The 25,339-nt window shown below is 48.7% G+C and overlaps 1 protein-coding gene across 1 annotated transcript; it reads right to left on the bottom strand.

The window, feature by feature from the left end:
• Positions 1 to 24,815, bottom strand: LOC144599799 (protein Shroom2-like). Its single transcript, XM_078411041.1, has 5 exons — positions 24,241 to 24,815; positions 16,945 to 17,439; positions 11,348 to 11,480; positions 9,704 to 9,976; positions 1 to 1,981 (listed from the first exon to the last, which is right to left on the bottom strand). The coding sequence occupies exons 1-5, from the start codon at positions 24,729 to 24,731 to the stop codon at positions 1,733 to 1,735; spliced, it is 1,641 nt and encodes a 546-aa protein (XP_078267167.1). The 5' UTR covers positions 24,732 to 24,815; the 3' UTR covers positions 1 to 1,732.
• Between the last annotated feature and the right edge of the window lie 524 nt (positions 24,816 to 25,339).

Raw genomic sequence — 25,339 nt, 5'->3', positions numbered from 1 at the left:
ATCTATTTTCTATGTTTCTATGTTTACTCTAGTCCAGTGCTTCTTAAACTGGCGAATGGTTCACCCAAGGGTGAATGGAACTAGAGGAATGCATGAAGGGTGAATGACTTAATACGTATAAAATTATACACAAGGGAGAATAAGACCAGAATTACCAAAAAACATAAGAAAATGTAGTCGAGGGTGAATAAAATATTGTGATAGAGACTCAAGGGTGAGTGAGTTTAAGAAGCACTGCTCTAGTCCAACCAACCTATGTTTGCCCCATATCCCTCTTAACCATAATCGTACATAATTTTCCGTGTTCTTCCACCGACGCCCTGTGGTAAATGTTTTAAGTCCAACAGATCTTGGATTTCCTTCACAAAGTTTATTCCTTCAGCAGATCCTTCAAGGTCATCTGTACTCGTATTTCCTACTGGGGTTTAGTGTCGTTTTGTTTTATATCACTCCTGTTGCACATTGATACGTTAAAGCTAATATATAAACACTGTACATGCTGTTACAGCTGCAATAAATTATATTGTTTATTAGGGGAAATATTGCTATTCGGTCCGGAAATCAATGAAACGATTTCAACAGCAAGATGACGCCAAGCCTGTGCTCCGTTGCGATAAGCGGAATGTTTTTGCAATGAAAACAGTATCACATAATTTGTACATGATGTTATGTTTCATACTTCTGAATTTTAAACAATGAAGCTGTTAGTTTGATATCGTGGGGCAATAGACAATAGACAATAGGTGCAGGAGGAGGCCATTCGGCCCTTCGAGCCAGCACCGCCATTCAATGTGATCATGGCTGATCATTCTCAATCAGTACCCCGTTCCTGCTTTCTCCCCGTACCCCCTAACTCTTCTATCCTTAAGAGCTCTATCCAGCTCTCTCTTGAATGCATTCAGAGAATTGGCCTCCACTGGCTTCTGAGGCAGAGAATTCCACAGATTCACAACTCTCTGATTGAAAAAGTTTTTCCTCATCTCAGTTCTAAATGGCCTACCCCTTATTCTTAAACTGTGGCCCCTTGTTCTGGATTCCCCCAACACTGGGAACATGTTTCCTGCCTCAAACGTGTCCAACCCCTTAATAATCTTATACATTTCGATATGATCTCCTCTCATCCTTCTAAATTCCAGTGTATACAAGCCTAGTCGCTCCAGTCTTTCAACATATGACAGTGCCTTCGGTGCTCCAAAGGGATAAAGTCCTAGCCTGCCCAACATCTCCTGATAGCTCAGGATCTCCAGTCCTGGCAACATTCCCGTAAACCTTCTCTGCTTAATGGCATCCTTCCCGTAGCAGGGTGACTAAAACACAAGAACCCAAGTGTGTAGATCGGAACTGCAGATGCTGGCATGTACTGAAGAAAAGACACAAAGTGCTGGAGTAACTCAGCAAGTCAGGCAACATCTCTGGAGAAAAAGGATGGGTGACGTTTTGGGTTTTTCAGGCCAGAGACTTGAACATCAGACTCCAAGTGCAGCCTCACCAACATCTTGTACCTAACTCATTTTTTAACGGGTTTTACAGAGTATTATTTTTACATATCTGTTAAGCCGCTGCAAGTGAGAATTGCATTGTTCCATTTCAGGGCATATAACAATAAAACACTCTTGACTGTAATGTGCAAATAGTGAGAAACTTCAGAGTTGACATTGGAATGAACATTTAAATCACCAGATGCGAGAAATCTATCTTAGAATTTGCTGGAAACTTGACTGGAAAGAAATGATTACAGACTGTTTTCAAGAAATCCCAGTTGTTCTTCGGTCAGTCGGAGATTTTCTTCGATTTCTTTTTGCTTGATGATTAAAGCTTTTCTCATTTGTACAAAGTGGTGACAGTGTTGGAGTTGTATCTCACTGAGGTAGTTGCGGAGGATTCTGAAGGTCACTCTCTCCCGGTGATCTTGATGCACCTTCAGTCCTCTGGCTCCTTCGTGCCGATGGGAGAGTGTCTGGTGTCTCTCGTTCAACGATTGCTGAAGGAACGGAACATGTATTACAACCAGCAAACCAGTATTGTAACTAGGTTATAATCAGCAAACCAGTATTGTAACTAGGTTATAATCAGCAAACCAGTATTGTAACTAGGTTATAACCAGCAAACCAGTATTGTAACTAGGTTATAATCAGCAAACCAGTATTGTAACTAGGTTATAACTAGCAAACCAATATTGTAACTAGGTTATAACCAGCAAACCAGTATTGTAACTAGGGTTGCCAACTGTCCCTTAGTAGCGGGACATCCTGTATTTTGGGCTAAATTGGTCTGTCCCGTATGGGACTGCCCTTTTCCTGTATTAGGCCCAGATGGCGCTCTAGGCCCGGAAACTGTAGGTCCGGAAACTGTCGGCCCGGAAACTGTCGGCCTGGAAACTGTCGGCCCGGACACTGTAGGCCCGGACACTGTAGGCCCAGATGCTGTAGGCCCGGACGGTGTAGGCCCGGACGGTGTAGGTCCGGACGCTGTAGGCCTGGACGATGTAGGCCCGGACGCTGTAGGCCCGGACACTGTAGGCCCGGACACACTGTAGCCCGGGGGCCTCTGCAGTCCTGGACAGTGCAGGCCCGGGCTCCGCCTAATGGAGGTTGCACAGCAACCCGCCTCCTGTCCCAGGCGGCCGCCATCGGTGGAGCGGGAGCACGTGGCCGCTGGCTGGGTGAGGTCACGTGGGGCGTGGGGCAGTGTCGTCACCCTTTGTCCCTTATTTGGGAGTGAGGAAGTTGGCAACCCTAATTGTAACCAGCATCAACCTTAGTAGGTCAGAGAATAGAATGTAGCTGTAATTGGCCTCTGACTGACAAAGTTTTTCCTCATCTCCGTTCTAAATGGCCTACCCCTTACTCTTAAACTGTGGCCCCTGGTTCTGGACTCCCCCAACATTGGGAACATGTTTCCTGCCTCTAACGTGCCCAACCCCTTAATAATCTTACACGTTTCGATAAATTTCCCCTCCCACCCCCGACATCAGTCTGAAGAAGGGTCTCGACCCGAAACGTCACCCATTCCTTCTCTCCCGAGATGCTGCCTGACCTGCTGAGTTACTCCAGCATTTTGTGAATAAATCGATTTGTACCAGCATCTGCAGTTATTTTCTTATACTTCTAAATTCCAGTGTATACAAGCCTAGTCGCTCCAGTCTTTCAACATAGTGAAGTTTGAAAATTGACCAACCATATCAGTGACCATACACTTTTAGTTGTTTGTGGATTTTACCTTTATCCACCTTCGAACTAACCTTTAATTGGAATTTACCTGGCACTAAACATTATTCATTTTATCCTGCGTCTGTGTACTGCGGACAGCTTCATTGTAATTAGGTATGGTCTTTTTGCTGACTGGATCGCAAGCAACAACATGCAAAGGGACTTGGGAGTGGTTGTGCAGGACACCCAGAAAGTTAATTTGCAAGTCGAACCAGCAGTAAGGAATGCAAATTCAATACTAGCATTTATATCAAGAGGACTGGAATACAAAAACAGAGGTGTAATGCTGAGGCAAAATAAGGCGCTGGTCAGGCCGCATTTGGGGTACTGTGAGCAAATGTGGGCCCCCATAGCCGAGGAAGGAAGCGCTGGCCCTGGAGAGGGTCCAGAGGAGGTTTACGAGAAATTAGTGATCCCAGGAATGAGTGGGTTTACTTATGATGAGCGTTTGTCGGCACTGGGCCTGTACTCGCTGGAGTTTAGAAGATTGAGGGGGGGACCTCATTGAAACTTACAGAATAATGAAAGGCATCGATAGAGTGGATGTGGAGAGGATGTTTCCACTGATGGGAGAGTCTAGGGCCAGAGGTCACAGCCTCAGAATTAAAGGGCGCTCTTTTAGAAAGGAGGTGAGGAGGAACTTCTTTAGTCGGAGGGTCGTTAATCTGTGGAACTCATTGCCACAGAGGGCTGTGGAGGCCAAGTCAGTGGATATTTTTAAGGCAGAGATGGACAAATTCTTGATTAGAACGGGTGTCAGAGGTTATGGGGAGAAGTGGGCCAGAGGGCCTTTGAATTAATGTGAACATGGTTAGTTTCGCTTGTTTAACCTTGTCATTAGATTTTCACCTCAGCTGGACACGTCTATCATGGAATGTGGAATAAAGTCGTCAGATTTACTTGGCCTGGTTTTCCAAACACACATAAACCAAATCAGCTGATGGGAATTAGGCAGCTAGTGCTTTCAAGAGAGAGCTGGATAGAGCTCTTAAGGATAGCGGAGTGAGGGGGTATGGGGAGAAAGCAGGAACGGGGTACTGATTGGTAGTGATCAGCCATGATCGCATTGAATGGCGGTGCTGGCTCGAAGGGCTGAATGGCCTACTCCTGCACCTATTGTCTATTGTCTATTGTCTATTGTCTAGTGCATACACTACTTTAAGATGATCCTTTTTGTTCATTAATACTGTGGAACGTCACACTTTTTAGATTTTTTTTTTAGATTTAGAGATACAGCGCAGAAACAGGCCCTTCGGCCCACCGGGTCCGCACCGCCCACTAACACTATCCTACACCCACTAGGGATAATTTTTACATTTGCCCAGCCAATTAACCTACAAACCTGTACGTCTTTGGAGTGTGGGAGGAAACCGAAGAAGATCTCGGAGAAAACCCACGCAGGTCACGGGGAGAACATACAAACTCCGTACAGACGGCGCCCGTAGTCAGGATCGAACCTGAGTCTGCGGTGCTGCATTCGCTGTAAGGCAGCAACTCTACCGCTGCGCCACCGTGCCGCTCTACACAACCGATGGAACTAATTTCCAATTCCTCCACTTTCTTTCCACATCCCCGCCTTTACATATCATCATATCATCATATCATCATCATATATATACAGCCGGAAACAGGCCTTTTCGGCCCACCAAGTCCGTGCCGCCCAGCAATCCCCGTACATTAACACTATCCTACACCCACTAGGGACAATTTTTACATTTGCCCAGCCAATTAACTTACATACCCGTACGTCTTTGGAGTGTGGGAGGAAACCGAAGATCTCGGAGAAAACCCACGCAGGTCACGGGGAGAACGTACAAACTCCTTACAGTGCAGCACCCGTAGTCAGGATCGAACCTGAGTCTCCGGCGCTGCATTCGCTGTAAAGCAGCAACTCTACCGCTGCGCTACCGTGTTTGAGAATTTGGACCATCGGATGGCTCTGGTGAAGAAATATCATCTTTGGCTTATTCAACTTTTAGATCACGCCCAAGTGGTGATGGCAATCATTTAAACATGAAAAACACACCTGGATAGCTTCACTGCCACCTTTTTCTTCGAAAATGTACTTATTGTACATTGGCGCTGCCTGACCTGCTGAGTTATTCCAGCAATTCATGTCTTTCTTCTTTGTCGTAGAACATTGAATGATTGATTAATTGATTGGCAGATACAGCATGGATCCAAGCCCTTCGGCCCACCTAGTCCAGGCAACTATTAATCTCCCGTTCACACCAGTTCTATGCTATCCCACTTTCCCATCCACTCCCTGCGATTAGTGTATAATCAATCTACATGGGCATTTTATGGTCAGCACGGACAAATTGGGCCAAAGGGTCTTTTTCCATATTGTATAGTTCTGATTCTAGATGGTGCAGCCAATTTACATGGAAATAAGTTCATATGTTCTAGGAGCAGAATTAGGCACTTTGGCCCATCAAGTCTACTCTGCCATTCAATCATGGGTGATCTATCTTTTCCTCTCAATAGACAATAGACAATAGACAATAGGTGCAGGATGAGGCCATTTGGCCCTTCGAGCCAGCACCGCCATTCAATGTGATTATTGGCTGATCATTCTCAATCAGTACCCCGTTCCTGCCTTCTCCCCATACCCCCTGACTCTGCTATCCTTAAGAGCTCTATCTAGCTCTCTCTTGAATGCTTTCAGAGAATTGGCCTCCACTGCCTTCTGAGGCAGAGAATTCCACAGATTGACAACTCTCTGACTGAAAAAGTTTTTCCTCATCTCAGTTCTAAATGGCCTACCCCTTATTCTTAAACTGTGGCCCCTTGTTCTGGACTCCCCCAACATTGGGAACATCATTCTCAACTTCATTCTCCTGCCTTCGTCCCCTAACCCTTTACACCCATACGAATCAATTGATTATTTTTATTTCGCCACTCTTGTTGAAATAGATAGTTGAAACTCTTTGTGTAAATAGTGAAAGGCTTAGATGGAGTGGAGGTGGAGAGAATGTTCCCATTGGTGGGAGTGTCTAGGCAAATTCTTGATTTCCCTGTGTTGCACTGTTGTACATTCTATGTATATGAACCAGGCTATTCATAGTCAGAGTCATACAGCGTGGAAACAGGCCCTTCCTATCCATGTACCTGTCTAATTGTCCATTAAAAGTTGGGGTAGTCCCTGGCGAACCTACCTCCTCTGGCAGCCCGTTGCATGCACCCACCACCCTTTGTGTGAAAAAGTTACCCCTCAGATTCCTATTAAATCTTTTCCCCTTCACCTTGAGCTGCTTCTCAATGAGAACAAACTGCAACACAGAGAATGAACCATAAACAGGTGTTAGGGGTTGTGGGGAGAAGGCAGGAGAATGGGGTCAGGAGGGAGAGAAAGATCAGACATGGTTTAGTGGTGGAGTAGACTTGATGGACCGAATGGCCTAATTCTACTGCTATCCCTTATTATGACCTTATGACGTTGTGGGTCGAGACCCTTCTGTGTGTCTTCTTGATGGGCCGAATAGTCTAATTCTGCTCCTATTTTCCTAAGAACTTATGAATTCGGTATCAGCGACTTTTACATCCGAATGATCAGCAGCCTGGGTTTAGTTTAATGGTCAATTGTCAATGAAATAGACAATAGGTGCAGGAGGAGGCCATTCGGCCCTTCGAGCCAACACTGCCATTCAATGTGATCATAGCTGATCATTCACAATCAGTACCCCGTTCCTACCCTCTCCCCATACCCCCTGACACCGCTATCCTTAAGAGATATCGGCCTTGGCAGACCAGATTAGCTGCTCATGGCCACAGTAATATCCAAGGCTACAGGTTTGTGAATCAGATGTCCATGTTACCAGCTACACTTGGCACACATTCATCTATTGACAGCGCTCAGGAATTTCAGCTGGTAAATAAAGCATTCTTTGTCAAAGTACACTTTGCCCTTAGCTTGCCATTAGCTTTCTTCAATGCCTCCTGTACCTGCCTGCATACTTTCAGTGACTGATGTACAAGCACACCCAGGTCTCGTTGTACGTCCCCTTTTCCTAATCTGACACCATTCAGATAATAATCTGCCTTCCTGTTCTTGCCACCAAAGTGGATAACCTCACATTTATCCACATTATACTGCATCCGCCAAGCATCTGCCCACCCGCCCAACCTATCCAAGTCATCCTGCAGCCTCATAGCATCCTCCTCGCAGCTCACACTGCCACCCAGCTTTGTGTCATCCGCAAACCTGGAGATGTCACATTTAATTCCTTCGTCTAAATCGTTAATATATATTGTAAACAACTGGGGTCCCAGCACCGGGCCTGGCGGCACCTCACTAGTCACTGTATCAATATCAATCATTTTAAATTACACTAGTCATAAATAGTGTGGACAGTCAGAACCGGTTTCTCCGGATGGAAATGTCAAAGACTATAGGGCATAGCTCCAAGGAACGAGGGGCAACGCTTAAAGGAGATACGCAAAGTAAGTTGTTGCGTGTTTATTTATTTACCCATTTATTCATTCACATACCAGGAGTGGTGGGTGCCAGGGGTGGTGGTGGAGGCAGTTCCGATAGTGGCATGTAAGAAGCTTTTAGATAGGAACATGGATATGCAGCAAATGGAAGGTTCTGGATCACATGAGGGCAGAGGGGATGATTTATCTTGGCAGCATGTCCAGCATGGATATTGTGGGCTGAAGGGCCTTTCTCTGTGTTGCACTGTTGTACGTTTAATGTACGTGAACCAGGTAATTCATAGTCAAGAGTCATACAGCGTGGAAACAGGCCCTTCAGCCCAACTTGTCCACACTGGCCAACATGTCCCATCTTCATTCCTCACACCTGCCCGCGTTTGGCCCATATCCCTCCAAACCTGTCCTATCCATGTACCTGTCTAATTGTTCCTTAAATGTTGGGATGGTCCCTGGCCAAACTACCTCCTCTGGCAGCCCGTTCCATACACCCACCACCTTTGTGTGAAAAGGTTACCCCCTCAGTTTCCTATTAAATCTTTTCCCCTTCACCTTAAACTGTTTCTGTGCCGAATGTCTCAATGAGAAGAAATTGCAACATGGAGAATGAGCTGTAAATGGGTGTCAGGGGTTATAGAGGAGAAGGCAGGAGAATGGGGTTACGAGGGAGAGATAGATCAGCCATGATTGAATGGTGGAGTAGACTTGATGGGCCGAATGGCCTAATCCTACTCCTTTCACTTATGACTTACACCGATCAGCCAAAACATTATGACCACTGACTGGCAAAGTGAATAACATTGGTTATCTTGTTACAATGGCACCTGTCAAGGGGTGGGATATATTAGGCAGCAAGTGAACAGTCAGTTCTTCAAGTTGACGTGTTAGATGCAGGAGAAATGGGCAGGAGTAAAGACCTGAGCGACTTTGACAAGGGCCAAATTGTTATGGCCAGACGACTGGGTCAGAGCATCTCTGAAACGGCAAGGCTTGTGGGGTGCTCCCGGTCAGCAGTGGTGAGTACCGACCGACAGTGGTCCGAGGAGGGACAAACCACAAACCGGCGACAGACAGGGTGTTGGGCGCCCAAGGCTCATCGATGCACGAGGGAAACAAAGGCTATCCCGTCTGGTCCGAACCGACAGAAGGTCAACTGTGGCACAAGTCACAGAAAATGTTAATGGTGGTCACGGGAGGAATGTGTCACAATACACAGTGCATCGCACCCTGCTGCGTATGGGGCTGCACACAGAGGACCAACAGCATATTAGGCAGGTGGCCATAATGTTTTGGCTCATCAGGTCATAATGTTTTGGATGATCGGTGTATGATCGTATTAGACTTCTGTCCTCTGGTCCTCGATTCACCTACTCTGGGCAAGAGACTCTGTGCAAGTTATCCGAACTATTCCTCTCATGATTTCATGATAAGATCACCCCTCATCCTCCTGCGCTCCAAGGAATAGAGTCCCAGCCTGCTCACCCTCTGCCTGCAGCTCGGACCCTCTAAGGTTGCTATTGAGGGCGTGCAGCGTAGGTTTACTAGGTTAATTCCCGGAATGGCGGGACTATCATATGTTGAAAGACTGGAGCGACTAGGCTTGTGTACACTGGAATTTAGAAGGATGAGAGGAGATCTTATCGAAACGTATAAGATTATTAAGGGGTTGGACACGTTAGAGGCAGGAAACATGTTCCCAATGTTGGGGGAGTCCAGAACAAGGGGCCACAGTTTAAGAATAAGGGGTAGGCCATTTAGAACGGAGATGAGGAAAAACCTTTTCAGTCAGAGAGTTGTGAATCTGTGGAATTCTCTGCCTCAGAAGGCAGTGGAGGCCAATTCTCTGAATGCATTCAAGAGAGAGCTAGATAGAGCTCTTAAGGATAGCGGAGTCAGGGGGTATGGGGAGAAGGCAGGAACGGGGTACTGATTACGAATGATCAGCCATGATCACATTGAATGGTGGTGCTGGCTCGAAGGGCCGAATGGCCTCCTCCTGCACCTATTGTCTATTGTCTAACCCTCTAGTCCTGGCGACAGCCTCACTTATTGGGACCAACCTTCTCCTCCATGCCGGTGGACTCGTTGACCTTGTTCAGGGCACTCTCCACACGCACCAGGCGGCTGGAGAGACAGAGCAGCAGGCCCATGACCTTGTCCAAGTCCTCGATGAAGGTCTTGTACTTCTGCGTCTCGTTGGGCTTGCAGGCCTGGCCGACACAGGCCGCGATGTCCTCCCCCAGCGAGTCGTTCACCTTCATGTCCTCCTGGAGGGCAGCGTTCGCCTCGTGAAGCCTCTGCAGCTTCCACCTGATGGTGACGATCAACTCCTTCTGCAGAGCAAAGCAAAGCAAAGCACGAGAATGGCCCACACCCTGAGCCGCACGGTGGCCGGAAGGTTCCGCGGGGAGGTGAGCCGCCCACTCGCCCAGCGGCAAGGTCCACGTCCCCTGCAGCAGACCGACACACAAACCAAATCACTGGGTGGAAGTGTCAAAGAATAGGGGGCTGCGGCTTAATAGGGGGATGCTGCCTGACCCGCTGAGTTACTCCAGCAGTTCTGTGTCTATCCTTCTGATCAGACTTGGATATCACCTATCCATGTTCTCCAGAGATGCTGCCCGACCCGCTGAGTTACTCCAGCACTCTGTGAAACGTCACCTATCCATGTCCTCCAGAGATGCTGCCTGACCCGCTGAGTTACTCCAGCACTCTGTGAAACGTCACCTATCCATGTTCTCCAGAGATGCTGCCTGACCCGCTGAGTTACTCCAGCACTCTGTGAAACGTCACCTATCCATGTCCTCCAGAGATGCTGCCTGACCCGCTGAGTTACTCCAGCACTCTGTGAAACGTCACCTATCCATGTTCTCCAGAGATGCTGCCTGACCCGCTGAGTTACTCCAGCTGTCTGTGTCTTTGTTTTTGGATATTCTGCCCCCTTGTACACTTTTCTAAACTTTTTGATGGCAGTGCGAGAAGAGACTATTCAGGGAACATTAAAATATTTAATTTCATTGATGATAATAATGTTCCTTTAAAATAAAAAAGAGAACTCTGCTTTCTTTAATCTCACATCCCTGAAAAATGGAAACAAAAATGTTTCGTTCGGGCAGCAACTTTCTACTGCCTGGGTAGACAACATCTACAGAAGCAATCCTCCCGAGTTGTTGACTTTGTAACTTGGAGCTAAGAATATATCTGACACTTCAGAACTCAATTGCCCACAATCATGGGTTTCTCTGGATTTTAGCCAGTTCTGACCCCAGGCAGTTGGTAATTGTTGAGTACGATGGTTCTTTACCTTAACCTTTAGAGATATAGCCTTCTCTGTGGATTGTCACCTTGTCGCGGTGGAGAAGCTCGTGTGGTCCTGAGATCCTGAGAGCGATGCCGTCTGGAGCTACGCTCCTGGTAGGGTCACCCATGGCGGTAAGGTCGAGGGGGAGGTCCCTGACAAAGAGCAATCCAACCAAGACCTCAACGGCGGAACAGGTGGAGGATGATGGCTGACTTTAGTGGAGCGTCACAACGGCTGGGAAGGCGGATGGATGAAGGCTGCAGCAGAAAAGGGTCCCGGTCGTCTTGGACTCCACGCCACTGGATCCTGACCCAGATCTGTCAAGGACCGTGTGGTGGCTGTTTGTGCACCAGTTCGAAAGGACCAGTTTCCGCGCTGTATCTCTAAACTAAACTAAACTCACCTTTTTGTCCGTGACATCAGTCGGCCAGTCCCTCCTCTCTCTGCTGATGTCTGGCATCAGAGTCACCGTGGCCGCTGCTTTACACCGATTGTCTGATCCCAACAAGGATGGCACGTGAATCTCTTGCGTGTTTCTAATGAAAAGAAATGGGGAGAACAGAAGAGGGGAGTGTCCCGGAGTAGGTTACATTGACATCAGGTTGACCTTAGTTTATTGTCACGTGTACCGAGGTACAGCGAAAAGCTTTTGTTGTGTTTGTTTTGTTGTGTTTGAGGTGAATTATTTGAACCACCGGGTGGCGCCACCAGCACTGGCTGCCTGGCCAACAGTCTGTCTGTCCTTATTCTGTTTTTGTTATTTTTAGTATGTGATAAAGTATGTTTTAGTGTTTCTTGGTTTGTTTAATGTGGGGGGGGGGGGGGGGGGGAATTGGGGGAAACTTTTTTTTCAATCTCTTACCTCGACGGTGATGCGATTTTTCTCCGTATCATATCTCCGTCCCCACTGCGGCCTAACATCGAGGAGTTGGCGGCCTTTCCTGAAGACCGACCCGGCGCTTCAAGCCACGGGCGTGGCGCGGACTTTACCATCGCGGAGCTGCGATCCTTTGCCGAGGATCGAATGTGAAGAGCTCCAACCGTGGGGCTTGTGGACTTTAACATCGTGAAGCCCGCGGTCTCTGGTAAGAAGAGGCCGACTCGGGAGCTCCGTGCCGCGGAGAGTTTGGCAACCATCCCGACGCGGGAATTCGATCACCCCGACGCGAGTGCCTCGGACAATCGGCAGCAGCGACAGCGGACGGTTCAATATGGCGGTACTGTCGTATGTTGAAAGACTGGAGCGACTAGGCTTGTATACACTGGAATTCGGCCCCTCGAGCCAGCACCACCATTCAATGTGATCATGGCTGATTATTCTCCATCAGTACCCCATTCCTGCCTTCTCCCCATACCCCCTGACTCCGCTATCATTAAGAGCTCTATCTAGCTCTCTCTTGAATGCATTCAGATAATTGGCCTCCACTGCCTTCTGAGGCAGAGAATTCCACAGATTCACAACTCTCTGACTGAAAAAGGTTTTTCCTCATCTCTGTTCTAAATGGCCGACCCCTTATTCTTAAACTGTGGCCCCTGGTTCTGGACTCCCACAACATTGGGAACATGTTTCCTGCCTCTAACGTGTCCAACACCTTAATAATTTTGTACATTTTGATAAGATCTCCTCTCATCCTTCTAAATTCCAGTGTATTCAAGCCTAGTCGCTCTAGTCTTTCAACATATGACAGTCCCGCCATTCCGGGAATTAACCTAGTAAACCTACGCTGCACGCCCACAATAGCAAGAATATCCTTCCTCAAATATGGAGACCAAAACTGCACACAGTACTCCAGGTGTGGTCTCACTAGGGCCCTGTACAACTGGAGAAGGACCTCTTTGCTCCTATACTCAACTCCTCTTGTTATGAAGGCCAACATTCCATTGGCTTGCTGTACCTGCATGCTTCCTTTTAGTGACTGATGCACTAGGACACCCAGATGCACTAGGACACCCAGATCTCGTTCTAAACGTTTCCTCATCTCAGTTCTAAATGGCCTACCCCTTATTCTTAAACTGTGGCCCCTTGTTCTGGACTCCCCCAACATTGGGAACATGTTTCTTGCCTCTAACGTGTCCAACCCCTTAATAATCTTATACGTTTCGATAAGATCTCCTCTCATCCTTCTAAATTCCAGCTTGTACAAGCCGCAGTGTGAGGTAAAGCCAGTGAAGGATAGTCCGAGGGTCACCAATGAGGTAGGTAGTATTTCAGGACAGCTCTCTGGTTGCAGTAGGATGATCCAGTTGCCTGATAACAGTCGGGAAGAAACTGTCCCTGACATTGCAGACATTCACAGCAGCACAATCCTGTTCTTTCTTCATAAGCTCATGTTATTGGAGCAGAATTAGGCCAATCAAGTCTACTCTGCCATTCAATCATGGCTGATCTATCTCTCCCTCCTAACCCCATTCTCCTGCCTTCTTCCCATAAGAGCTAGATAGAGCTCTTAAGGATAGCGGAGTCAGGGGGTATGGGGAGAAGGCAGGAACGGGGTACTGATTGAGAATGATCAGCCATGATCACATTGAATGCCGGTGCTGGCTCGAATTAATCAAGAATCTGTCAATCTCTGCCTTAAAACTACACATTGACTTTTTTGAGCTCCACAGCCTTCTGTGGCAAAGAATTCCACAAATCCACCACCCTCTGACTAAAGAACTTCCTCCTCGTCTACTTTCTAAAGGCACGTCCTTTTATTCTGATGCTGTGACCTCTCGTCCTCGACTCTCCCACTAGTGGAAACGTCCTCTCCACATCCACTCTATCCAAGCTTTTTACTATCCGGTAAGTTTCAACGAGGCCCGCCCTCATCATTCTAAACTCCAGCGAGTACAGGCCCAGTGCCGGCAAACGCTCATCATATGTTAACCCACTCATTCTGGGAACATTCTAGCAAATCTCGTCTGGACTCTCTCCAATATCAGCACACCCTTCCTCAGATATGAGGCCCAAAATTGCTCACAATACTCCTAATGCAGCTTGACCAGCGCCTTGGAGCCTCAGCATTACATCCCTGTTTGTGTATACACGCCCTCTTGCTAGCATTGCGTTTGTCTGCCTTACTACCGATTCGACTTGCAAATGAATTTTTTGGGAATCCAGCACCAGCACTCCGAAATCCCTTTGCACCTCCGCTTTCTGAATTTGTAATTATACCTGCTTCCCCCGCAACACAACGTGCTGGAGTAACTCAGCAGGTCAGGTAGCGTCTCTGGAGAACATTGCACCTGTCCATCTACGCCCAGTTTGCCGCCTGGCCCAGCACTTTGTGTCTTCTTTTGGAAGCCACCATCCGCAGTTTCCAGTTCCCTCAAATCTTCCCCGAGCAGTTGTTTCAAGCACTCTCCCCACAGGGGACTCAACGTTCAAGGGGGAAATGTAAACGAGTTGGCCCCCCAATCCCTTGTTTAACAACGGACGACCAGAGGAAGCCGAGAAAATTATCGGCTGCCCACTACCTTCTCTGAAGGACATCTCCAGCTGGCGTTGTCTAAACAGGGCCAGAAATATAATTAAGGGCAGCACACACCCAGGGTATGAACTGCTTGCTCTCCTGCCCTCTGGGAAGGCACTGCAGGAGCCTAAGGGCCAGAATAAACCCACTTAAAAACAGTTTCTTTCCCTGGGCCATAAGAACTGTGAATGGAAACACTTGACTTGACGTGACTCTCACTTTCGTCGCACTTTTAAAAATATTTTCATGCATTTTAGGTGTAAAACTTATTTATTATTTATTAGGTTTTTTTATTGGTTTTTATTGATATTGGTACTTGTTGTGTTGGTTCCTATGTTTGTGCGATTGTCTTTGAAAGATTTGCACTGTCGCACCGTTTCAGATGTAGCACTTCTAATTTTGTTGTACTGTTCGTACAATTACAATAAAGACATATTATTATTATTATTATAGACAATAGACAATAGGTGCAGGAGGAGGCCATTCGGCCCTTCGAGCCAGCACCGCCATTCAATGTGATCATGGCTGATCATTCTCAATCAGTACCCCGTTCCTGCCTTCTCCCCATACCCCCTGACTCCACAATCCTTAAGAGCTCTATCTAGCTCTCTCTTGAATGCATTCAGAGAATTGGCCTCCACTGCGTTCTGAGGCAGAGAATTCCCAGATTCACAACTCTCTGACTGAAAAAGTTTTTCCTCATCTCAGTTCTAAATGGCCTACCCCTTATTCGTAAACTGTGGCCCCTTGTTCTGGACTCCCCCAACATTGGGAACATGTTTCCTGCCTCTAACGTGTCCAACCCCTTAAAATCTTATACGTTTCGATAAGATCTCCTCTCATCCTTCTAAATTCCAGTGTATACAAGCCTAGTATTATTATTATTATTATCTTAGAGCGTCAATCTAATGGTGAATCAACCAAAATGTCCACTCTCTGACAGAGCAATGGGATAGATTAGGTGGATATTTCTTGCGGGATGAATCCAGATGGCCTACAGCTCCTGTAGTCTCAAACTATTTTGGGCCGATTTCCAGTCAAGGTATAGAGTGAACAATATGACCTGTTACAATGCACGGGCAAGATAATTGAGCGATATTGTGTTAGACAATAGGCGCAGGAGGAGGCCATTCAACCCTTTGAGCCAGCACCGCCATTCAATGTGCTCATGGCTGATCATTCTCAGTTAGTGTTAGTCTTAGATGATAGCAGGTGGGAGAAGCTTCTAGAAATTGTACTTTTTTTTAATATGGAGTCATCATAGAAACAGGCCCTTCAAGCCCACCAAGTGTATGCCGATGTACAATTATCTATATATTTTTTGCTGAAGGCACCACTGGGTGGCGCCGTCAGCGATGGCAGCCTCACCAACAGTCTGTCTGTGTTTTTGTCTTTTTTGTTATTTTTTGTGTGTTTTAAGTTTGTGCTAATGTTCTCTGGTTTGTTTTTATGTGGGGGGCGTGGGGGGGGGGTGGGGGGGGGGTGGTCGGGGGAAACTTTTTTCAATCTCTTACCTTGCCGGAGATGCGATTGTTTTGCGGTTCGTATCTCCGGTTGCTCTGCGGCCTAACGTCGTGGAGCTGGCGGCCTTGCTCGGGACTGACTTTGAGCCCCACCGCTGGGACGTGGACTTACCATCGGAGCCTGCGATCCCTTGCCTGGGATCGACGCTCCAACCGCGGCCTGCGGACTTCAACATCGAGGAGCTCGCAGTCTCGGGTAGAGACCGACGTCGGAAAGCTCCAAATTGCAGGATGTTTGCCTAGCCCCAACCCGGGTCCGATCGCCTGGCACGAGGGAGCTGAGATCCCCCCCCCCCTCCCCCAATGCAAGAGCTTGATCGCCCCGACGCAGAGGGCCCAAACGCCGCCGGCGACGAGAGCCAAGATCGCCCCGTCAATGGAAGGCTCGAGGCCCCCGACCGCGGGAGGACAAAGAAGGGAAGAGATTGAACTTTTTTTCACCTTCCATCACAGTGAGGAATGTGGAGGAGTCACTGTGGTGGATGTTCATGTTAAAATGTATTTTGTGTGTCCTGTTGCTTTTAATACGTTCTAGACCAAGTGGACCCGTTGGGCCCAAACCTCTCCTGCATTGGTGCAGCACCCTCTCCTTCCACACCCCCTCCCCTCTCCCCCTCCCCCTCCCCCTCCCCACTTCCCCCTCTCCATTCCCCTCAACCACCCTTATTCACATTCCTCCACCCTCCCTTCCTCCCCTCCCCCCCCACCTCCCTCCCTAGGAGATAGATTTAAACTTTAAAATGTGAATAACTTTAAATAGATAACAACGATTTCAATAAAACGACTAGCTTAACCATTAAAGTGCTGACGGTGAGTAAGGTGGGCCTAAAATTGTCAAGCTATCGTGTAGCGTTTAGGCTGCGGTTCGATCACAAATAAACAAACGAGAGTTTTAGTAGATAGATGACTGTGTGGCAAAACAAATTCCTCGTATGTTGCAAAACACACTTGGCTTATAAAGTGTGATTATGATTATGAATATGATTGGTTGTGAGATACAGGTTGAAACAGTGTCTACTCACGTTGTCATAGTTTCTGCCTCTGTTGTTTGGCTGTACACTTGCCCTCTCCTCTGACAAGCCTCGAGGACCAGCGTATCCTCCTGAAACAAGCCCTCCACAAGGTCCATGATCGTCGTGGTGGTGGGGCTGGGATCCAGGATCTCCGCCAACGAGCGATCCTCCTCTATTATTTCCTTCATGAGTTTCTCCATCCTCAGTCCTTCAGGAGACTTGGTTCTCCTCCTCAGATGGACACAGGAGTTTGGCCGATCCGGTGGAGGTTGCCAAGACGTCTCTTGTCTACTCCCACGATGGTCTTTAGCGGGCAGTGGGTTGGTGTTGTCACCTTTGATCTCAGACTTTGCCATTGAGGTTGGTAGGGTCATCTCAATGATGCCGTCTGAGCAAAGAGGGGGGGAAGCCAAGACAACAAGTCCATCCTTTATGTCGTCTTCTGTGTCATATCCTGTGGGCTTCACCTGGACAAAGTCCACTGTTGACAACAAATTCTTCCCGCTGGAAGAGAGAAAAACAAAACAAGCTGGTAAATAAAGCCAAGTCTTTAGACTTTAGAGATACAGTGCAGAAACAGGCCCTTCGGCCCACCGAGTCCGTGCTGGCCCCGTACGCTGGCACTATCCTACACACGCTAGGGACAATTTACAATTTTACCAAAGCCAATTAACCTACAAACCTGCACGTCTCTGGAGTGCGGGAGGAAACCGGAGCACCCGGAGAAAACCCACGCAGGTCTACCGCTGCTCCACTGTCAGTGTTCAATGAAACATAGAAACATAGAAACATAGGAGTAGGCCATTCGGCCCTTCGAGCCTGCACCGCCATTCAATATGATCATGGCTGATCATCCAACTCAGTATCCCGTCCCTGCCTTCTCTCCATACCCCCGATACCTTTAGCCACAAGGGCCACATCTAACTCCCTCTTAAATATAGCCAATGAACTGGCCTCAACTACCTTCTGTGGCAGAGAATTCCACAGATTCACCACTCTCTGTGTGAAGAAAAACGTTCTCATCTCGGTCCTAAAAGACTTCCCCCTTATCCTTAAACTGTGACCCCTTGTTCTGGACTTCCCCAACATCGGGAACAATCTTCCTGCATCTAGCCTGTCCAACCACTTAAGAATTTTGTACGTTTCTATAAGATCCCCCCTCAATCTTCTAAATTCCAGCGAGTACAAGCCGAGTCTATCCAGTCTTTCTTCATATGAAAGTCGTGCCATCCCAGGAATCAATCTGGCGAACCTTCTCTCTACTCCCTCTATGGTAAGAATGTCTTTCCTCAGATTAGGAGACCAAAACTGTACGCAATACTCCAGGTGTGGTCTCACCAATGCCCTGTACAACTGCAGCAGAACCTCCCTGCTCCTATACTCAAATCCCCTCGCTATGAATGCCAACATACCATTCCCTTTCTTCACTGCCTGCTGCACCTGCATGCCTACTTTCAATGACTGGTGTACCACGACACCCAGGTCTCGTTGCATCTCCCCTTCTCCTTAATCGGCCACCATTCAGATAATGAAGCCAGCAGACAAGACAGAGCGCCCCATTAAACGGACCATGTTGCTGCCTCACAGCGCCAGAGGCCCGGGTTCCATCCTGACTACGGATACTGTCTGTACGGAGTCCGCACGTTCTCCGTGTGCTGCGGTTTCCTCCAACGTTCCAAAGATGTGCAGGTTTGTAGGTTAATTGGCTTCTGTAAAATGTCCCTCGTGTGTAGGGAGTGGATGCGAAAGTGGGATAACAGAGAACTAGTGTGAACGGGTGATTGCTGGTTGGCACAGACTCGGTGGGACGAAGGGCTCATTTCCATGTTGTATCTCGATAACCACAATAAATTTAAAAATCTGCAACCAATGGGTGATAGTGAACGGGCAGTTTAAATACTGTGTAGGGAGGAACTGTGGGTGTGGTTTACACCGAAGATAAACACAAAATGCTGGAGTAACTCAACATCTCTGGTGAAAATTAATTAGGTGATGTTTTGAGTCGAGACCCTTCATTAGACATTTTATAAACAATAGACAATAGGTGCAGGAGGAGGCCATTCGGCCCTTCGAGCCTGTACGCACCGCCATTCAATGTGATCATGGCTGATCATTCCCAATCAGTACCCCGTTCCTGCCTTCTCCCCATACCCCCTGACTCCGCTATCTTTAAGAGCTCTATCTAGCTCTCTCTTGAATGCATTCAGAGAATTGGCCTCCACTGCCTTCTGAGGCAGAGAATTCCACAGATTCACAACTCTCTGACTGAAAAAGTTCTTCCTCATCTCCGTTCTAAATGGCCTACCCCTTATTCTTAAACTGTGGCCCCTTGTTCTGGACTCTCCCAACATTGGCGGCGATAGCAAGATGGCGGCGCGCACGGACGCAGCGGCTCACAGCTCTCCCTTTCGGTGTGTTTTATGTGTGTTATCTGTGTTATGTCTGTTAGTCAATTTTAGTCATGCAAACCAGGCAAATCAGGCAAATCCTACCTACAACCGAAAGGATCTTCTGATCATAGGATTCCAGTGCAATCGGGACCTTGTGCGCGAATTTCCACACCCGCGAAATATACCGGAAGAGATAGCAAGGACACCGGGCTCTCCGTGGATAGTTGTCGGCGCGAACAGGCGTCGCAGGCGGAGGAGAAACAGGAAGCAAAAGCGAGGATGCCGGTCCGGTATACTTGCCAAGCTAAAGAGACAGCCACACAAACCACCGCTACCCAGCATGTTCCTCACCAACGCCAGATCCATCATCAACAAAATGGACGAACTAAAACTACAGATATCAGCAAACAAACTCGTGGAGGACTGTTGCATTCTCTTAGTAACAGAGACATGGCTTCATCCACTTATCCCAGATGGAGCCATTGAGCTAGCCGGGCATACAGCGTTTCGTTGGGACAGAAACATCGACTCCGGTAAGAGCAAGGGGGGGGGGGGGGGGGGGGGGTTATGCATTTACGTGCACAACAACTGGTGCACTAACATCCAAATCATAGATAGCCACTGTTCTCTGGAGTCCCTAACAGTTAAATGCAGGCCTTTTTACCTTCCTCGTGAATTTACAGGGGTTATAGTAACAGCAGTCTACATCCCACCGAATGCTAACGCTAGCACAGCTTTAGGCTACCTGCTCGGTGCAATAAACTCACAACAGAGCACATATCCAGAAGCAGCCCACATCATAGCCGGGGACTTCAATCATGCAGACCTAAAGTCAGTTCTCCCGAAACTTGAACAACACATAAGATGTGCTACCAGGGGGAAAAACACACTAGACAAGGTTTATTCAAATATTAAGAAGGGTTTCAGGTCAGCACCACTACCACACCTGGGGCAGTCAGATCACCTGTCCATATTCCTAACTCCAGCATACACCCCACTCAGGAGGAAAGCTCCAGTCACCATAAAGACTGTTAAAACATGGCCTGAAGGAGCTTCCTCGCAGCTGCAGGATTGCTTCGAAAGGACCAACTGGGATATTTTTGAGGATCAGGACTTGGAGGAGTATACATCAACTGTACTTTGCTACATCCAAAACTGTGTTGACAATGTCACCGTCGACAAACGCATCCGGTTGTATCCCAATCAGAAACCCTGGATGACAAAGGATGTCAGGTCTCTCCTCAAGGACCGTAACACCGCCTTCAGGTCTAGTGATAGAGCTCTATACAGTGCTGCTAGAACCAACCTGAAGAGAGGCATCAAGGATGCCAAAGCGTCCTACAAGAGGAAGATTGAGGACCACTTTACCAACAATGACCCACGGCGGGTATGGCAAGGCATCCAGCACATCACCAACTACAAGACCAGCAACCGCACGACTGCCGACGGCGACGCCTCGCTGGCAGAGGAACTTAACTGTTTCTTTGCTCGTTTCGAGGTGAAAGCTACAGTGGCAGACATAACACCCTCTCCAGCACCTGACAGCAACACCTTCATTGTGCAGGAGTATGATGTTAAGCGCGTGCTCAGAGCAGTGAATCCCAGGAAAGCTGCAGGCCCCGATGGTGTGACGGGCAGAGTGCTGAGGGAATGTGCAGACCAATTATCTGAGGTCTTCACAAAACTCTTCAACCTGTCCCTTTTAAAATCCACCATCCCTCCCTGCCTGAAGTCCGCCACAATCATCCCACTGCCGAAAAAGTCTGTCATCAGCGGCCTTAACGACTACCGTCCGGTAGCACTCACACCGGTCATCACAAAATGCTTCGAGAGACTGGTCCTGCAGCACATCAAAGCCAGCCTCCCACCCACCTTCGACCCACACCAGTTTGCCTACAGAGCAAATAGGTCTACAGGGGATGCCATCGACACTGCTCTTCACACTGCACTGACCCACCTTGAACACCAGGGGAGCTATGTGAGGATGCTCTTCCTCGACTTCAGCTCTGCCTTTAACACGGTCATCCCGAGCAGACTGGTCACCAAACTTTCTGACCTTGGATTTTCCCAAACCATCTGCAAATGGATCAAGGACTTCCTGACCAACCGCCCCCAGACCGTCAAAATAGGCCCTCACCTCTCCTCCACCATTACACTGAGCACCGGCTCACCACAGGGCTGTGTGTTGAGCCCCATCCTTTACTCCCTCTACACTCACGACTGCGCCCCCACCCATCCCACCAACACCATCATCAAGTTCGCGGATGACACGACTGTGGTTGGACTCATCTCAGGAGGAGATGAGACAGCCTATAGGGATGAAATCCAAAGGCTGGCAGCATGGTGTTCAGTGAACAATCTTGTCCTGAACTCCTCCAAAACAAAGGAACTTATAATTGACTTCAGAAAAACCAGTGCAGAATACGACCCACTCTACATCAATGGGGTCTGTGTGGAAAGGGTACCCGCTTTCAGGTTCCTGGGTACGCACATCGCAGAGGATCTTACCTGGTCTACCAACACCATCACCACAGTAAAGAAGGCACAGCAGAGACTCCACTTCCTGAGGATCCTCAGGAAAACCAACCTGCAGGAGAAGCTCATGTTGTCCTTCTATCGCTGCTCCATCGAGAGTGTGCTGGCATACTGTATAACCACATGGTATGCCAGCTGCTCAGAAAAGGACAGGAAGGCCCTTCAGAGGGTCATCACGACGGCCCAGAAGATCATCGGCTGCTCACTGCCCTCCCTGGAGCACCTGTTCAGCCTACGCTGCCTCAGTAGAGCAGGCAAAATAATAAAAGATCCATCCCACCCCGGCCACCGTCTGTTTGTTCATCTGCCCTCTGGTCGACGTTTCAGGTCGATCAAATCCCGAACAAACAGACTTAAGAACAGTTTTTTACCCCAGGGCCATACGAGAACTGAACACTACCTTTGCACTAGGCAACACCGTTAAAAATTTTTGTGCTTAATATAATTGTATTTATTTGTTTTTGCATTTATTGCATATATGTTTGTACGCACCGTCAGGATTGGCTATTTTTAATTTCGTTGTACTCGTTGCAATGACAATAAATGAATATTATTATTATTATTATTATTATTATTGGGAACATGTTTCCTGCCTCTAACGTGTCCAACCCCTTAATAATCTTATACGTTTCGATAAGATCTCCTCTCATCCTTCTAAATTCCATTTTCTATGGGAAGGAGCCTCCACCACCCAGTGATGATCCCTTCTCCCATCTACAATGGTCATCCTCTTCTTGAACTTCCCCGGGCTGCCTTCTACCCTCTCAAGATGCTGTTTTCAGAGAGTTGGAAAAAGCTCTTGGGGCTAAAGGGATCAAGGGATATGGGGGAAAAAGCAGGAATGGGGGTACTGATTTTGGATAATCAGCCATGATCATATTGAATGGCGGTGCTGGCTCGAAGGGCCGAATGGCCTCCTCCTGCACCTATTTTCTATGTTTCTAGACCTTTTTTTCCAACTACCGGCAGGACATTAAATTTCTTAACTTTGTAGTCTGAAAGAAGGCTTCTGATCCGAAACATAACCTATTCCTTTTCGCCATCAATGCTGCCTGACCCGCTGAGTTACTCCAGCATTTTGTTTCTATTCTAAAATAAAACTGGTCGGGTGATCAGTAAAATAAAACCCAGCAAGGTGCAGTTTTAACTAGAACCAATCTCACACAGTTGTCCACTTCACACCACTGCATTCTCAGTGGTTAAAAAGGCATCAGTAACAGAAGGCTGGTGCATTTAAAAGCAACTAGACCAAGTGGTCCTGTTGGGCCCAAACCTCTCCTCCATTGGTGTAGCACCCTCTCCAACCCCCCCTCCCCCCACCCCCTTCCCCCATCTCCCATCCCTCTCCCCCCCTCCCCCCACCCCCTCCTCCCATCCCCTCCCCCCATCCCGTCACCCCATCCCCCTCCCCCATCCCCCTCCCCCCATCCCCCGTCACCCCATCCCCCTCCTCCCATCCCCCTCCCCCCATCCCCGTCACCCCATCCCCCCTCCCCCATCCCCCCTCCCCCCATCCCCCTCCCCCATCCCCCTCCCCCATCCTTCTCCCCTCCCTCTCCCCTCCCCATCCCCCTCTCCCCTTCCTCCCATCCCCCATCTCCCATCCCCTCCCTCCCCCCACCCCATCCCCCTTCACCCATCCCCCTCCCCTCCTCCCATCCCCCCTCGTCCCATCCCCCTCGCCCCCATCCCCGTCACCCCATCCCCCTCCCCATCCCCCTCCCCCCATCCCCCCTCCCCCCCATCCCCCTCCCCCATCCTTCTCCCCTCCCTCTCCCCCTCCCCACCCCCCTCTCCCTTCCTCCCATCCCCCCATCTCCCATCCCCCTCCCTCCCCCCACCCCATCCCCCTTCACCCATCCCCCTCCCCTCCTCCCATCCCCTCGTCCCATCCCCCTCCCCCCCATCCCTCTCCCCTCCCCTCCTCCCATCCCCCTCGTCCCATCCCCCTCCCCCTCCCCTCTCCCCCTCCCCTCCTCCCATCCCCTCGTCCCATCCCCCTCCCCCCATCCCCTCTCCCCCTCCCCTCTCCCCCTCTCCCTCCCCTCAGGGGCCACAGTTTAAGAATAAGGGGTAGGCCATTTAGAAAGGAGACGAGGAAAAACTTTTTCAGTCAGAGAGTTGTGAACCTGTGGAATTCTCTGCCTCAGAAGGCAGTGGAGGCCAATTTCTGGATGCTTTCAAGAGAGAGTTAGATAGAGCTCTTAAAGATAGCGGAGTCAGGGGGTATGGGGAGAAGGCAGGAACGGGGTACTGATTGTGGATAATCAGCCATGATTACAGTGAATGGCGGTGCTGGTTCGAAGGGCCGAATGGCCTCCTCCTGCACCTATTGTCTATTGCCTCAGGTTTTCTTTGCCTCTGCTAAATGTTTCCTTACCTCATTGGCCAATCAGTCGCTCCGGTTTCATAGTTTGCTGTTTTTTCCAGGGATGCAGGAAGATTGAAAGATGTTTTCCGGTTGCAGTGGTGAGGGCTTGGATTGAACGGGAACGTTCTCAGAGGTTGAGCCGTGGTCTGTACCACAGTCTTCCGAGATGGCCGAAGAACTCTCGAGGAGCACCTCATGGCCCTGGGCAGGCAGGGAGCAGAGGAAGCAAGCCCGAGCTCTTGCCCTCTCCATGGGCGAAGGTGGAGATGGAGATGTTGGTTCCTCGCCGGATGACATTGAACGTGACTTGCAGGTGCCAGGACTTCTCTCAAACACGGCAGCACCCTGGCTGCTTGCCACTTAACTCCCCTCCTCAGTTTAACCCAGTTTGGTTCAGCAGGAGGCATCTCCAGTGGTGGTGGGTCCAGCACAACATTGTCCTGTCCAGTTGGCTCACCACCACTGCCTGGGCAGTGGAGGTGGTCAGTGCTTCTGCTCATCCATGAGGTCAATTGCCAAAGGATGAAGCTAGATCGCCCAGCGACATTCCTCTTGGTCTTCCATACCTGCTCTTGCCGACTGCTCTGTTGTTGCGATAATTCCAATCAGCACCCACCTCGACTTTGGCAACACTGAGCCTGCAAAAGACCATTCCAAATTGAAACGTGAATACAAATTGATGTACAGAGGGATCTTGGGGTCCAAGTCCATCACTTCCTTTGAACGTGGCAACACAAGTAGATGGAGTGTCAAAGTCGGCACATGGTCTCAGTCTGAAGAAGGGTCTTGATCCCTTCTTGGATGCAGTTTAATGTGGATAAGTGTGAGGTTATCCACTTTGGTGGTAAGAATAGGAAGGCAGAGTATTATCTGAATGGTGTCAAGTTAGGAAAAGGGGACGTACAACGAGATCTGGGTGTCCTAGTGCATCAGTCACTAAAAGGAAGCATGCAGGTACAGCAAGCAATGGAATGTTGGCCTTCATAACAAGAGGAGTTGAGTATAGGAGCAAAGAGGTCCTTCTCCAGTTGTACAGGGCCTTAGTGAGACCGCACCTGGAGTACTGTGTGCAGTTTTGGTCTCCATATTTGAGGAAGGATATTCTTGC

The sequence above is a fragment of the Rhinoraja longicauda genome, chromosome 14 (genome assembly GCF_053455715.1).
Source record: "Rhinoraja longicauda isolate Sanriku21f chromosome 14, sRhiLon1.1, whole genome shotgun sequence".
In the NCBI taxonomy this organism is placed as follows: domain Eukaryota; kingdom Metazoa; phylum Chordata; class Chondrichthyes; order Rajiformes; family Arhynchobatidae; genus Rhinoraja; species Rhinoraja longicauda.
Note: the sequence above shows the minus strand (reverse complement) of the source record. Positions and strands in the feature narration are given on the sequence as shown.

Coding starts and splice junctions, on each gene's coding strand:
- LOC144599799 (XM_078411041.1), bottom strand. CDS start 24,731: ATGAGCAGAAGCACTGACCACCTCCACTGCCCAGGCAGTGGTGGTGAG. Junction 9,977..11,347: donor CTGATGTCACGGACAAAAAG/GTGAGTTTAGTT, acceptor TTTGCTCTGCAG/AAGGAGTTGATCGTCACCAT. Junction 1,982..9,703: donor CCACCGGCATGGAGGAGAAG/GTTGGTCCCAAT, acceptor CCGTTCCTTCAG/CAATCGTTGAACGAGAGACA.